The sequence below is a fragment of the Megascapheus bottae genome, chromosome 19, assembly GCF_031878675.1.
Source record: "Megascapheus bottae isolate mThoBot1 chromosome 19, mThoBot2.hap1, whole genome shotgun sequence".
Lineage (NCBI taxonomy): Eukaryota > Metazoa > Chordata > Mammalia > Rodentia > Geomyidae > Megascapheus > Megascapheus bottae.
In genome coordinates, this window is record NC_143527.1 from 47,826,352 (window position 1) to 47,841,001 (window position 14,650).

The following is a 14,650-nucleotide window of genomic DNA, read 5'->3' on the forward strand; positions in this document are numbered from 1 at the left end:
CATCACATGGGCCAAGGGGTCTAGAGCCTGCTCACTTTTTAGCACATATCTTTTAGTTTGAGACAGATCACCTTATAGCCATTCCCTGCTGCCTCCTACCTTCTATGTGAGCTCCCTAGAATTAGGAGCAAACATTTGCTGTCATGATAGCAGTTTGGTTGTATTTGAGCACTTCTCATGCCATAATTCTGGAAGGTACTATAGTGTGGTTTTGTGGGAAAGGAACTTTAGATTTCTGTTCATATTCTGGCCCTGCCATTTAAACTCTTGATAATTTTGAGCAAGTTACTTAACTTTTTTCCAGCCTGTTTGTTTTTAAGACAGATTATCACTGTGTAGCCTAGGCTTCATATGAACTCTGGATCCTCCTGCCTCAGCCTTCTGATTACTAGGATTATAAGTGTAAACCCCTGTAAACCCAGCTCAAGCTTCTGCTAGAAATAAAGCTTTTGCTGACGTTCCATGTACAATATCTTGTAAAGATAAGTATATTCTTTCTCTTGGATATGTATTTTGCTGTAAAATGGCTGCTTAATTCCTTGAGAAAATGCAAGTCTTTTCTAGGGTCTTTGTACCATGTACACATACTAGTAGCAGGGTGAGAGCTAGCTAGGCCTATGTCTTTTCTTGCCAGCCCTTTATAAATAGTCTTAACTTTGACTTGCTGGTTTGAATCTACTTGTGGTCTGAATTTGCCTTTTTGTTGTTTTATTTTATCTCACCTATCTTTTGTGGAGGAGGATTCATTCACATCTTTAACTCATTTTTTTGAGAGGTTTTTATATATTCTGAAACAAGTCCTTTCAGATAGGTGCTTTGCATATGTTTTCCAGTATCTGTATCTTGTCCATTTTCTTCATTGTATGTTTAGGGGAGAAGTTTTGAATTTTGGCGTTTAACTATTTCCCTTGATCAGGCTGAGAAAGTTATTGAGCTTGTTGGAAATTAGGAATGGGTGTTAGATGTTGTCAGAGACTTTTCTGTCTTTATTAAAAGGACTAAACATATCTTTTCTATTTGAGTTTTTCAGTATATTGTTCTTTTGCTTTCTTGAATAAGCATTATTTGTTTGGGGCAAAATTTTGAACTTAGACAAAAGCTACTGCCATATGTTGCCTCTCAGCTTTGAGAAATGGAGGTCAGCTGAGTGCTGCTTGCAGGAAGAGGATGCTCCACAGTGCCACCACTGAGGTTTGAATTCAGTTTCAAACTCACTTTGGATATAGACCTCATGTATATTGATTTTGTACAAATAGTGCACTTTGTTCATCACTTCAGTTGATGAGGATTGGTAGCAATTTGGACCTGAGGGAGCTTTTGGACTACCTATGGAAAAATTAGTAAGCAGTCATTGGGTTAGTAAGCCTGGAAGGAAAAAGGTTTCTCAGGGAAGGGAACAAACAGCAGGACTATGATACGTAGTATCCATACTCTGCAAAGGCTTTCGAATAGGCTTCAGCCTTCGCGATCAAGTTGTATTGAGAAAGTAATGATTTTACCTCATTTAGAAATAAACATACTACCGCCTTTTTTTTCTTTTTTCTTTTTTTTTTTTTTTTGCCAGTCCTGGGCTTGGGCTCAGGGCCTGAGCACTGTCCTTGGACTTTCTCAAGGCTAGAGCTCTACCACTTGAGCCTCAGCACCACTTCTGGCTTTTTTCTATGTATGTGGTACCAAGGAATTGAACCCGGGTCTTCGTGCATGCTAGGCAAGCACTTTTAACCACTAGGCCAAACTCCAGGCCCACCACTGCCTTTTTATACAGTCTTCTCTCTTTACCTAGTGGGTGTTTTTTTCCTAAGACTGCCTTTGGGCCCCAAAATCTAATCTCAGATACTCACAACCCTTTTTATTAAATGACATGTTTGCATACACTTTGAATCATTGCTAGATTAGTTGCTTTTACTATCTAGTACAGTGTAAATGCTGTCTAGTTGTTGTTAGATTCCATTATTCAAGGAGTAATGGTGAGAACCAAAGTTCTTATACACAGTACAGAAGTAGGCTATAAAAAAATAGTTTTGAACTGGGTTAAATACGCTAATGTGTAGAGCCCACGGACATTGGAGGCCAACTGTATTATATATGATTCTTATTGGCCAGATATGTTGGTGACATTTATAATCCCAGCATTCAGGAGGCTAAGGCAAGAGGATCATGAATTTGAGGCCATAGCAAGTTTTAGTTGAACTTAGACTAAATAGACTCTGTTTCTAAAAACAAAATTACTGTCTTATATATACTTATAAAATTTAGCAAGCTATAGGACAATTTTACACTTACTCATAAAAATTGTTTTTGAAGGGCTTAGTGGCTTTTAGTACTTATATTTGAAAGTTTCCTGATAAACATTAGTTTTTTTACAAAGTCTAATTCAAACATGACATATTTGTTGCTTACAGCTCTCTTTGTGAGTACAGTAGTACATGCTCTTCAGATTTGTTTCTTTTTCCATTAATTTTCTATTTGAGGACAAAAAAGGTAGGATTAAAAACTAAGAGTGGGGAAGTGGTATTGTTTCTCAAGGGGTAGGGCAGTAGTCTTGAGCTGAAGAGCTCAGAGACAGTGTCCAAGCCCAGAGTTCAAGCCCATGACTGACCAAAAAAAAAAAAAAAAAGCAGAAAAACAAAACCCTAAGAGTAGGGCAGGAGCTGGAGGTTCACGCCTAGGTAGGTACTCAGGAGGCTGAGATTTAAGGATCGTGTTTGGAAGCCAGCCAGAGCAGGAAGGTCCATGAAACTCTTATCACCAGAACACTGGAAGTAGAGCTGTGGCTCAAAGTGGTAAAGTTGCTAGCTTTGAGCAAAAGGAGCTCAAGGACAGTGTCTGGACCTTGAGTTCAAGCCCCATGATGGACTCCCCCAAAAAGTAAAAAACTTGGTTTTCAATAATTGAAACTGTGCAAGAAAATAGTAGTGATTGGAGAGTCAGGAGGAGGAGCTGATTTTATATGGTTAACTTAGACAGTTAGGTTTTTACAATAATACCAGAATGGCAGTTCAGTGATATATTTCCATACAGGCAAAGGAAAATTAGGCACATTTGTACCGTGATAGATAAGACACAGTTTACCAAAGAGAGGGAGAGGTATCTATTTTGTGCTCCTTCATCAGAATACCCACATGTGGGGAATTCTTAAAAAATAGGAATTTATAGATATTAGCCATGCACTAGCCGATCAGTCCTGTAATCCCACTCTGGAGCCTGAGATGTGAGGATTATTTGGAAGCAGGAAAATCCTGAGACTCCTTATCTACAGTTGGTTGCTAAAAATGCTAGGAAGTTCAGGAACAGCACTCAGGCACCAGGACCAGCTTGTGCACATGTTTGCACGCACGCGCACACACACGCGCACACACACACGGATATTGCTAGTTATGCCTTCCCTTAGGATATATATGATACTGAGGTTTTTTTTTTTCCCCCAAGCTGTAGTAGTTTCTGTAAATACTATTTGTGAGTTTTTCCTTGTAACCTGTGACAAGCATTAGCAGTATGGCTGAGTAAGACTTAAAGTTGAAATCCATAGTCTGTCAATGTAATCACAGATTGGTAAGGAAGTAGTTGTGCTGACACTAATCCCAGCACTCAGATTGAGATAGAAGGATCCTGAATTCATGGCCAGTGCCACGTACAGAAACTCTGGCTTATAGAAACTAAAGAGAAAGAAGTTGGTGAGAAAATATTAGAAATAGCTTGACATGACCAGAATGACTCAGTGGCTAGTAGTTCTAGGAAATAGAAGTGAATTAGAAGTGAACCTTGTCACCAGTGTCTGTGCCAACGTGAAACACACCACTTTGTAGAAGTGTTGCCAACCAGGATTGATACAGTAGTAACAAAAAATGCAACAAAATGTATTTGGTTACATTGTAGGATTACATTTTTTCAATATAGTTGTAAAACAGTGAGTTTATTTATTAAAAATAGAAGTTCCTAGACTCCCTCTGGAGATACATAGTTACTCTCTAAGTGTGAGATTTAGGACTCTACATTTTAGCTAGTGTTCCAAGCTTGTCTTAAACATAGTAATGTGTAACACCAGCCACCTCAAGTCTTGACCACAATTCCTTATCTTGTATAGATAACCATCACTATTATTAATCTCTGTCTTTAAGATGAACTTGAGTGAGGCTCTATGAAACAGTTTGGTCATAGTCATAGAATTCTAGAGCCTGCATAAAGGTGCCTTAAGAAGCCATGCTAGCTCAACAGTCTTAACATTATCAAGGAGAAAACTGAGCCCCAATGAGTGTCCCAGTGGTTTTTACAGCCTCTCAATTCATAATGAATAAGGTAATTTTCTATGAATTGAAGATAAGAAGTTCTGTAATTTTTTTCTGGGCTATGTAATTATATATGTGGTTAGGTGTTAGTTTTAGTCCTATTTGACTTTTAATTTGCCTTTTAATTGGAATTACAAACTGAGACCAATAGCCCTTAAAGTACTTCATGATCAGATTTAACTCTCTTATTGTGCTTTTTTTCGGGGGGAGGTACAGGGTGTCATGGGGCTTGAACTCTGGGCCTGGGCGCTGTCCCTGAGCTCTTTAGTTCAAGGCTATCACCCTACCTCTGGAGCCATAGCCCCACTTCCCATTTCTAGCAGTTAATTGGAGATAAAAGTCTCGTGAGCTTTAGTGCTCGGGCTGGCTTTGAACCACAATCCTCAGATCTCAGCCTCCTGAGTAACTAGGATTACGGGCGTGAGCCACAGTGCCCAGCTTCTTCTTGTGCTATTTTTCTATCTGTTATCTCATATCTTCTTTATACTCTTTTTCTTTATTCTTTTGAGTTGAATACTTATGGCCTTTATTGATTTATTTTTATGTCCTTGGTGATTTAGAAAAATAGTGGCTGCTTTAGAGTTTATAATTTTTATGTATCTACTTTTGTATCTCTTCACACAGTATAAGGAATTTACAAGGATAAAACTTTATATCTTTGTTGCTTTGTGATGATTGTCATTTTCCTACTTCATATGTTATGAATTAGACAGTACATTTTCTGTTTTTGGTTTTTTTTTTTTTTTGCCAGTCCTGGGCTTGACCTCAGGGCCTGAGCACTGTCCTTGGACTTTCTCAAGGCTAGAGCTCTACCACTTGAGCCTCAGCACCACTTCCGGCTTTTTTCTATGTATGTGGTACTGAGGAATCGAACCCAGGTCTTCGTGCATGCTAGGCAAACACTCTACCACTAGGCCAAACTCCCAGCCCTAGACAGTACATTTTCTCACAACACAATAAATACTTAATTCTATATATATTTTTTTGTCAGTTGTGGGACTTGAACTCTGGGCCTGGACGTTGTCCCTGAGCTCTTCAGCCCCACCCCTTGAGTCACAGCTCCACTTCTAGTTTTCTGGTGGTTAATTGGAGATAAGAGTCTCACAGAGTTTAGTGCCCAGGCTGGCTTTGAACCATGACCCTTAGATCTCAGCTTCCTGAATAGCTAGGATTGCAGGCATGAGCCACTGCGCCTGGCTTGAATTCTGTTTTAAAAGGTTAAAAAAATGGGGCCGGGAGTTTGGCCTAGTGGTAGAATGCTTGCCTAGCATGTACAAAGACCTGGGTTCGATTCCTCCAGAAGTGGTGGTGAGGCTCAAGTGTTAGAGCTGTAGCCTTGAAAGAGTCCAAGGACAGTGCTTGGGCCCTGAGCTCAAGCCCAGGACTGCCCCCCCCCCCAAAAAAAGCCCATATTCTTGATATTTCTAACAATCTTTGTATGTTTTGTTTTTTTTTAATTTTTTTCTGTTATAAAAGTGATATACCAGAGGGGTTACAGTTATAAAGCTCAGGTAATGAATGCATTTCTTTTTAGACAGTATCACCTCTTTCCCTTACTCTGCCCTAGTTTTTCCCTTTGTTTTGTTTTCTAAAACCAGATTCCCATGTGGTATAATTTTCTTTTTTAGGGGTTGGGGAGTACTTTAATATTAATTTTCTGTTGCTCCTGATGTCAGCTTTTGCATATCTTAAGAAAAGCCTTGGGCCGGGAATTTAGCTTAGTACTAGTAGTAGAGTGCTTGCCTAGCATGCACAAAGACTGTGGTTCAATTCCTCGGTACCATATCTAAAGGGAAAAAAAAAAAACTGGAAGTATGCTGTGGCTTAAGTGGTAGAACTCTAGCCTTGAAAAAGCACAAGGACAGTGCTCCGGCCCTGAGTTCAAGGCCCAGGACTGCCCCCCCCCCCCCCCCCCAAAAAAAAAGAAGAAGAAAGGAAAGAAACATCTCAGTTTTTAAGATTGGTAGGTAGGTTGACTACTTTGAATTTGTTGTACTGTCTTTGATATTGGCTTAAAGACTCTTTTATTTTTATTGTTCTCTGTATAAGCTGAGTTTTTCTGGGGTGAAGGAGATTTTTCTTTTATTGTCAGGATAATGTATAGAGGGGTTATTGTTCTGTTCATTAGGTAGTAGGTGCATTACTTCTCATACATTGATACCCCTTCTCATGTTTCTGTCCCCATTTCCCTCCTCCCCCCTCCCAATCATTTTGTTTTCCTCCCTTCCCTTTCCTGTTTCAAATAAACAAATAAATGTATATATAATATACCAGGTAACAAAGTCAGATACAGTAACAATATGAGATTAACTATAAGGGCAAAAAAAAGAAGAAAAATAGCATAGTACATTAAGAACAATCACACAAGATAAAGCTCTTGTTTCCATATCCTAGAGTTCATTTCACTTTTTTTTTTTTTTTTTTTTTTTTTGCCAGTCCTGGGCTTGAGCTCAGGGCCTGAGCACTGTCCTTGGACTTTCTCAAGGCTAGAGCTCTACCACTTGAGCCTCAGCACCACTTCTGGCTTTTTTTCTATATGTGGTACCGAGGAATCGAACCCGGGTCTTCATGTATGTTAGGCAAGCACTTTAACCACTAGGCCAAACTCCCGGCCCCTAATTTCACATTTTTATTACTAGCTGTACTTGTTGGTATATTTTCGTTGCTCGTGGGATTTACTGAATCATTTGATTAATAGTTTTCACCAAGTTTGGAAACATTCTGTTCAATATTTCTTTTAATTTTCTCCCCTCCTTTCCTTCCTTTCCTTCTTTTATGTGAGTCCGGGGGCCTGAACACAGGAATACAGGCCCTGGGTGCTGTCCCTGAATTATTTTTGCTCAAGGCTAGTGTTCTGCCACTTGACCCACAGCTCTGCTTTTGGTATTTTCATGGTTACAGACATGTCTTAGACTTTTTGCCCAGGTTGGCCTTCTGAGTAGCTAGAATTACAGGCATGAAGCACAGATGCCCCACTTCTTCAATATATTTCTTTTTCTTCTTCTTCTTCTTCTTTTTTTTTTTTTTTTTTTTTTTTTTTGGCCAGTCCTGGGGCTTGAACTCAGGGCCTGAGCACTGTCCTTGGGCCTTCTCAATTAGTACTCTACCACTTAAATCTATAGCACCACGCCTGGCCTTTTCTATGTATGTGGTACCAGGGAATCAATTCCAGGGTTTCATGCATGCTAGTCAAGCACTACATTCCCGGCCGTCAATATTTCTTATACTTCCTTTTCTTGAAGTTGTCCTTTCGGTTAAATAGTGTCCTTTCGGTTAAATAGTGCCCTGTCGCCATCTGTGTTTTTGTTTCATTTAGGATATTTTCCTCATGCTATAGCATTAGGATTACTGATACTTTCTTCTGTATTGCTAATTTACTCTTAATTTCATCCATGTGGCATTTTCATCTCATTATTTTTAGGTGCTTTGTTTGTAGTGGTACTTTGGTTTGAACTCAGGTTTGCACATTTGCTAGACAAGTACTTGAACCATACCTTTCCCCCTCTTTTTTTGTGCTGGTCCTTGAACTTTATTCATGGCCTGGATGTTGATCTTGAGGTGTTTTTTGTTTTTGTCAGTTATGGAGCTTGAACTTTGGGCCTGGGCACTATCCCTGAGCTCTTTAGCTCTAGGCTACCGCCCTACCCCTTGAGCCACAGTGCCACATCTGTTCCTAAGCTTTTTAAGTCTACTAGTCTACCACTTGAGCCATAGCTCACTTTTTTTTTTTGATGGCTAATTTAAGGTCTTGTGGACTTTCCTTTCAATGCTCGCTTTGAATCTTGAGTCTTAGATCTCAGCTCCTGAGTAGCTACAATTATAGGAGTAAGCCCTGTTCATTATAAAAACAAGATCAATTAATGATTTTAAAATGCATTTCATGTTTCTACTTACTATGTCCATGTTTTCTTCTACCTTCCTGAACATATGAAAGAGTATTTCATTGTCTTTCTCATCTGATTCATCTTTATTACTTCCAGATCTGTTTCTTTTTAAGTTTTTATTCTTTGTCTTTCCTGCTTTTGGCATGTCTAGACTTTAAAAATTGAATCCTATACTTTTTATTTTATTGATTGCCAAGTAATTTCTTTCTTTCTTATTTTGGCCAGTCCTGGTGCTTGAACTCAGGACCTGGGCACTGTCCTTGGACTTTCTCAAGGCCAATGCTCTACCACTTGAGCCACAGCACCACTTCCTGCTTTTTCTGTATATGTGGTACTGAGAAATGGGACCCAGGTTTTCCTGTATGCTAGGCAAGCACTTGACCAGCTGGCCATGTATCTGGCCTTTACATTAATTTTTATACTCTTGGATGTTATTCTGAGATGTAGATCAGTTACTAGAAAACAGTCCATCATTTGTAGATAGCCTGATTCCTTGTTAGAGAAACTAGGGCTGCCATTAGTGTAAGACTTAATTATTTGACAAATGCAAGGACAAACCTCTTCAAGTACTGTTTTTTGTTCTTTTTTTATTGTGAATGGTGGAGAAATAAACTACTTCTGGTCCTTTGTGATCATCAGAGTTCTGTTCATGTAAACTTTTAGAGAACTTTCCCAGGATTCTCACAAATATACAGTTCTAATACTTAAAGAGGTAAAGAAAGGGAATTTTTATGTAGTAAAAGATAATAGTGCTGCATGCCTGTAATCCCAGCACTCAAGACTAAGGCAGGAAGTTTGAGAGTTTGAGACTAGCCAAGGTTAAATAGGAAGACCTTGTTTTAAAAGAAAAAAAAAAAAAGGAGGAGGAAGAAAAAGAGGAGGTGAAGGGACCTTGTACAAACTCATTGAAGCTTTTCCTTTCTGAATCTGTCCTCTCTTTGTTTTTCTGCCCTGCAAGTTTTCACTGCCTTGGCTTCCTGACTTCTACTGGGATATGAGGGGATCCCTCTTTTTAGGTAGTCAATTAGGGCATATTATTTGTTTCCTCTGTCAAGTACCATTGTCCAGTTTCTGAAACCATTATTGTATGTGGTCTTTTTTTTTGTTTCCTTCTATCTTTTCATTCCTAAGGTATGAAGGTAAATTTGCTCCTTGATATTTCATCTTTATCAGCAGCGGAATAGCATTTTTAGTTTTAAATTCGGTGCTTTATTTTAGCAAGTCAAATATTTAAAAGTAACCATGTTGCATTTTGTAGGATTTCTGATAGTGTAGTGTTTAGAGTAAAACAGCTGTTTAGTCAATTCTTTTGCCACCCACTTAACCTTAAAAATAAACATTTTTAAATATCAAAGCAATAGCATTGGAAATTTGATCAGAAAATGTGTTGTTTTTCTCCTAAGGAAAGTGGGTTTTAAAGATAAAGTCTTTGAGTGAAGAACAAATTCATTTTTTTTTTTGCCAGTCCTGGGCTTGAGCTCAGGGCCTGAGCACTGTCCTTGGACTTTCTCAAGGTTAGAGCTCTACCACTTGAGCCTCAGCACCACTTCCAGCTTTTTCTATGTATGTGGTACTGAGGAATCGAACCCAGGTCTTCGTGCATGCTAGGCAAGCACTCTACCACTAGGCCAAACTCCCAGCCCCAAATTCATTTTTTTAATATAAAGTGTTTACTTTGTGCGAGGCAACATTCCTGGAGATTAAGTGAAATTTCAACCCAGATCTTAATGTGGATTACTAGATTATTGACTTATGAGGTAGTGACATACACTGATTGGGAAAAGTCTGCCAGAAACACAGAGTATGAATAAGAAAAAGGTAGCTTAGGGATTAAAGGGCCTTAGGTTCTGGGCTCTTTTTCTCCTGGTGTTACGAGTGTTCTGTCAGTTATATTTGCTTATTTCTAGAACTTCTACTTATACTTACTTGTCTGTTCCAAATATTTCTGCTCTTTTAGATATTGGAAACAAAATCTTCCCCAAGGCTGTATGCTCAATAAGTGAATCCACTGGATTCTCACACAGCCACAAGCTAGAAATAGTATAAAACAAAAGTTGGACACCTTGTTTTATATGTAATATGTAGTATCTTCTTTTACATTTTCCTTGATCTCTTCAGTTAATATGATTTTACTTCACTTTCATACCAGGAAAATTGCCACGGCACAGGAGTCCACATTCAGTATCAGTCTTCTGATCTTCCCAGCCTTCATAAGCAGTAGATGCTCTTTAGTCACACCTTCCAACTGTGTTCACTTACTCCCTTCGAAATGATGGTGTCCTGGTTAGGTTTTTACCAATTCTTTCTTGGTCTTCTCTTCATCTTCCTACAATTCAAGCATATTCCTGGTCTTTTGTAGTTGGCGCATGATTCCATATTTTAAAATAGATTTTCTCTACAGAGATTTTGTTCTAAGGCCAGATACATTAGTCATTATAGTTTCCCCAGCATCTAGCCTAGTAATTGGCACAAGTATATTGGACAAATGTAAATACTAGTAATTTTCAGCTTTTCCTCTAGTAAGTGAAGTCAGAAACTATTTCATTTGCTTCTTCTTCTACATTGAGTTTCTTCAGTCTTTAGCTTTTTTGCTTAGAGGCAGTGATAACATTTGTAGCAAGAAGAAACCTTTCCTGGCATCTAAGTTGAGCTTAAGATTCTCTTGCAGTTGTTTGCATCTTTCTAGAAACATTTATGCTGCTTTCAACAGGCAAGGAATTCTTTTTTAGCTTCAGAGTGTTATAAGGAGTATTTCTGGTGTCTCTGATAGTTGGTGTGGATGACTACAGCTCAGAGTCTGATGTGATTATTATACCTTCAGCCCTGGACTTCATCTCACAAGATGAAATGTTGACGCCACTGGGAAGATTGGACAAGTATGCTGCAAGTGAGAACGTATTTAACAGGTATTTATACATTCTTTTCATTACTGTGAATGAGAAAGTGGAAAGAGGGATATTCTCTAGAGAGAATAACATCAGCTTAAAGAAGATACTAATGTGCGTACATTTTATTACTAATCACAACATGACCCGATTGTAGATACTGATTCCTTGATCCTAATAAGTACATATGACTAACTGCTTTTTTGGCAAAAAATAACCCCTTGCCTTTCTTGCTGTTGAGCACAATTTTGATTTCCATGTACATTGTTTATTAGCAAGCAGAATAGTGCTATTCTATTCTCCCCATCTGTTCTCTGCTGGCCACTGTAGACTAAAGATCTTTTAAAAGGTTTTGTCTGATTTTTTTTGTGTGTGTCGGTCCTGGGACTTGAACTCTGGCCTTGGGTATTGTCCCTGAGCTCTTCAGCTCAAGGCTAGCCCTACCTCTTGAGCTGCAGTGCCACTTCCAGTATTCTGGTGATTAATTGGAAATAAGAATCTCATGGACTTTTTAGTGCCCTGGCTGGCTTTAAACAGTGATCCTCAGATCTCAGTCTCCTGAGTAGGTAGAATTACAGGTGTGAGTCACTGCTCCTGGCTCAAGATTTTTTGAGTTGTTATATAAAACTCCTGTTAGCGAAGATAACATTTTTTGCACAAGTAAGAATGAATATATGTTCCCAATTTTAGAATAATTAAAGGAAAACTGAAATGAATTGCCAGTGATTTTAAGATTTGCCAAATCTGTTTAGATGAAGATAAAAATATTTCGATAGTACTCATTCTCATTAACGGAGTTAATACTAGCATTTTGCCTTTTTGAAAGTTACAGGTTTGATATAAAAAATTGTCCGTAAAAATAATACGGATGCTGCCGGATGCTGCCGAGCTCAGTGGCTCATGCCTGTAATCCTAGCTACTCATGAGGCTGAGATCTGAGGATCAAGGTTCAAAGCCAACCTGGGACAAAAGGACCAGAGACTCTTTATCTCCAGTTAATCTCTAGAAAATGGGAAATGGAGCTTGGCTCAAGGGTAGGGTGGTAGCCTTGAGCTGAAGAACTCAGGCCCAGGCTGAGTTCAAGCCCCATATGACCCACCAAAAAAAAAAAAAAAGTATGGATGCTAACTGTAAAAAATATTTGCCATACTGCCAGATGTCTGATGGACTCAATCACATTCCATATTGTTATCACATCCTATTTACTTGTGGAATCAGAATTCAGAAGGGCTCAATGTTGAGCCCAAACTGACTCAGCTATTGACTACAAATGACAGCCAGCACATGGAATCCTATCAGATTGTGATTTGCAAACTGATTTAAATCAGTTGGATTACGTCATTATCAAAATAGCCCCCAAATATCTCTAGTTTAAATCACCTCTAGAAATGTGTGTGCAGTTGGACTTGGTACAATAAATAACACTTGTTATTTCTTCATCACATATATATGTATATATATATATATATATTTGCCATAGAATATAATCTAATTTTCCTTTTTTGTGTAGACAAATGGTGGCCCGGAGTTTGCTGGATACATTGAGGGAAGTCTGCGATGATGAAAGAGATTGTATTGCTGTTTTGGAAAGAATTAGCAGATTAGCTGATGATTCAGGTATGTTTATGTAGAGAAAGTGAATTTACTCCTTCTGGGAAGATACCTTTTACCAAATTTGTGGCATTCGTTTGTTTTGTGCTAGTACCAGGACTTGGCTGGTGTTCTCCTACTTTAGCCACAGTTTCACTTGCAGCTTTTTGTTTTTTTGAGCTCAAACTTGAATATTTATTTATTTTTTAATTTTTTAAAATTGTAATTAATAGAAGGGTTACATTATATTCACCAGATAGAAGGTACATTACTTCACAAATATTGATACCCTTTCTCATGACATGGTCCCCATTTCCCCCCCTCCCTCCCCCTGCTCATCTTGATTTCCCCCCTTCCCTATCCAATTTCAAATAACCTACTTGCAGTTTTTTTGATGGTTATTTGGAGATGAGAGTCTCATGCACTTTCCTGTCAGTGCTGGCTTTGAACAGCAATCCTTAGATCTCAGTCTCCTGAGTAGCTGGGATCACAAGTTTGGGTCACCAGTGCCTGCCAAAAAAATTGTGTTTTAAAACTAATGGAAAAATTAGTGTGATATAAAATTTCTTGGAAATATTTTTGAAGGACCAGTCATGGTAGCATATGCCTAGCATTAGTGATGCTGATGCAAAAAGATTGGGAATTTGAGACCAGCCTAGGCTACAGACTAAAACCCTATATTAAAAATAAAGGGAGGGAAGAAGGGAGGAAAGGAAAATTTGAATAATTATTAAGCTTACTAATAACAAAAAAAGAAAATTGTTACTAAAACCCAACAGTTTTAAGCAAGCCCATTTGGCAGAAAATTCTCCCTAAAGTAAATCTAAGAACACTCAGGCTAATACTTTAGGTTAATTATTTTATTTATTTATTATTTTTTTTTGATCATGGGACTTGAACTCTGGGCCTGAGTATCATCTCTGAGCTCTTCAGCTCAAAGGTACCACCCTACCCCTTGAGCCACAGTGCTACTTCTGGACTTTCTAGTGGTTAATTGGAGATAAGAGTCTCAGGAGGAATTTCTTGCCTGGGCTCGCTTTGAACTATGATCCTTAGATCTCAGCCTCTTGGGTAGCTAGGATTACAGATGTAAGCCACCAGCAGCACCTGACTCTTAAGCATATTTTGTTTTTGTTTTTTTGCCATTTTTATTGTAATTAATAGAAGGGTTACATTATATTCACCAGCTACCCCTTCTCATGTTTTTGTCCCCATTCTTAAGCATATTTTTATATTTGATTATACATATAATCCCAAATAAACTTCAAGATCTTTTTTTTTGTTGTTGTTAGTCCCGGGGCTTGAACTCAGGGCCTGGACACAGTTCTTGGACACTTTTTGCTAGCACTTTGCCACCTGATCCATGGCACTACCATCCTTTTCTTCTGAGTATGTGGTACTGAGGAATTGAACCTAGGGCTTCATACATGCTACGCAAGCATTCTACTACTAGGGTATACTCCTGGCCAAGATCTCTTTTTTAAAAAGCCATTATTTAAATACATTTTTAATCTCTGGCAAACTTTTTGGCATGTCATCAAGTCTCATCTTTTAATTTTTACGTGAACTTGTCTTATGGTAAGTTAGTCTTCTCATGGGAATAAGTTAATTATTTATACAAGCTGGTTTAAAATTTAACAGTATAAAGAACATTAGTAAGCTTACTAATAATCCATCTTTGTGTACATATTTCTTGTATATCCTTGTTCTAGAATGGTTTTAGGAGAGTATCATCAAGTATAGTTTTTATTTGTATTTTTGAGTTATGCTAAAAAGTTTAATTTTATTGCCATTTGTGTTAGATTTGAAAAAAAAACTGTAAGTTTAGAAGCTTGACAATTTCAACATGGTAGCCTGTTTTCATTAACTGAGACAAATTTACCAAGTATCTTAGGTCTAGAAGCAGTCGAGGCTAGATTGTATTATGCTAGAGAGTAAATAGAAGGAACTGTCTTGAAAAAGAAGAATGACAGACAGGTAGACTAATTGGAAGGTTGCACGAGAA

General features: G+C 38.2%; 1 protein-coding gene across 3 annotated transcripts in view; it reads left to right on the forward strand.

The window, feature by feature from the left end:
- Ppp4r1 (protein phosphatase 4 regulatory subunit 1) overlaps positions 1 to 14,650 on the forward strand; it is a 70,188-nt gene that overhangs the window by 9,287 nt on the left and 46,251 nt on the right. The window contains exons 1-3 of one of the 3 annotated variants that reach the window (XM_090353519.1): positions 4,190 to 4,296; positions 10,941 to 11,076; positions 12,566 to 12,672. In XM_090353519.1, coding sequence (XP_090209645.1) covers positions 11,018 to 11,076; positions 12,566 to 12,672 — 166 coding nt within the window. In that variant the 5' untranslated portion in view covers positions 4,190 to 4,296; positions 10,941 to 11,017. Of the gene's footprint in view, positions 1 to 4,189; positions 4,297 to 10,940; positions 11,077 to 12,565; positions 12,673 to 14,650 lie in introns of those variants that run through there. The other 2 variants (XM_090353518.1, XM_090353517.1) reach the window with 2 other exon arrangements.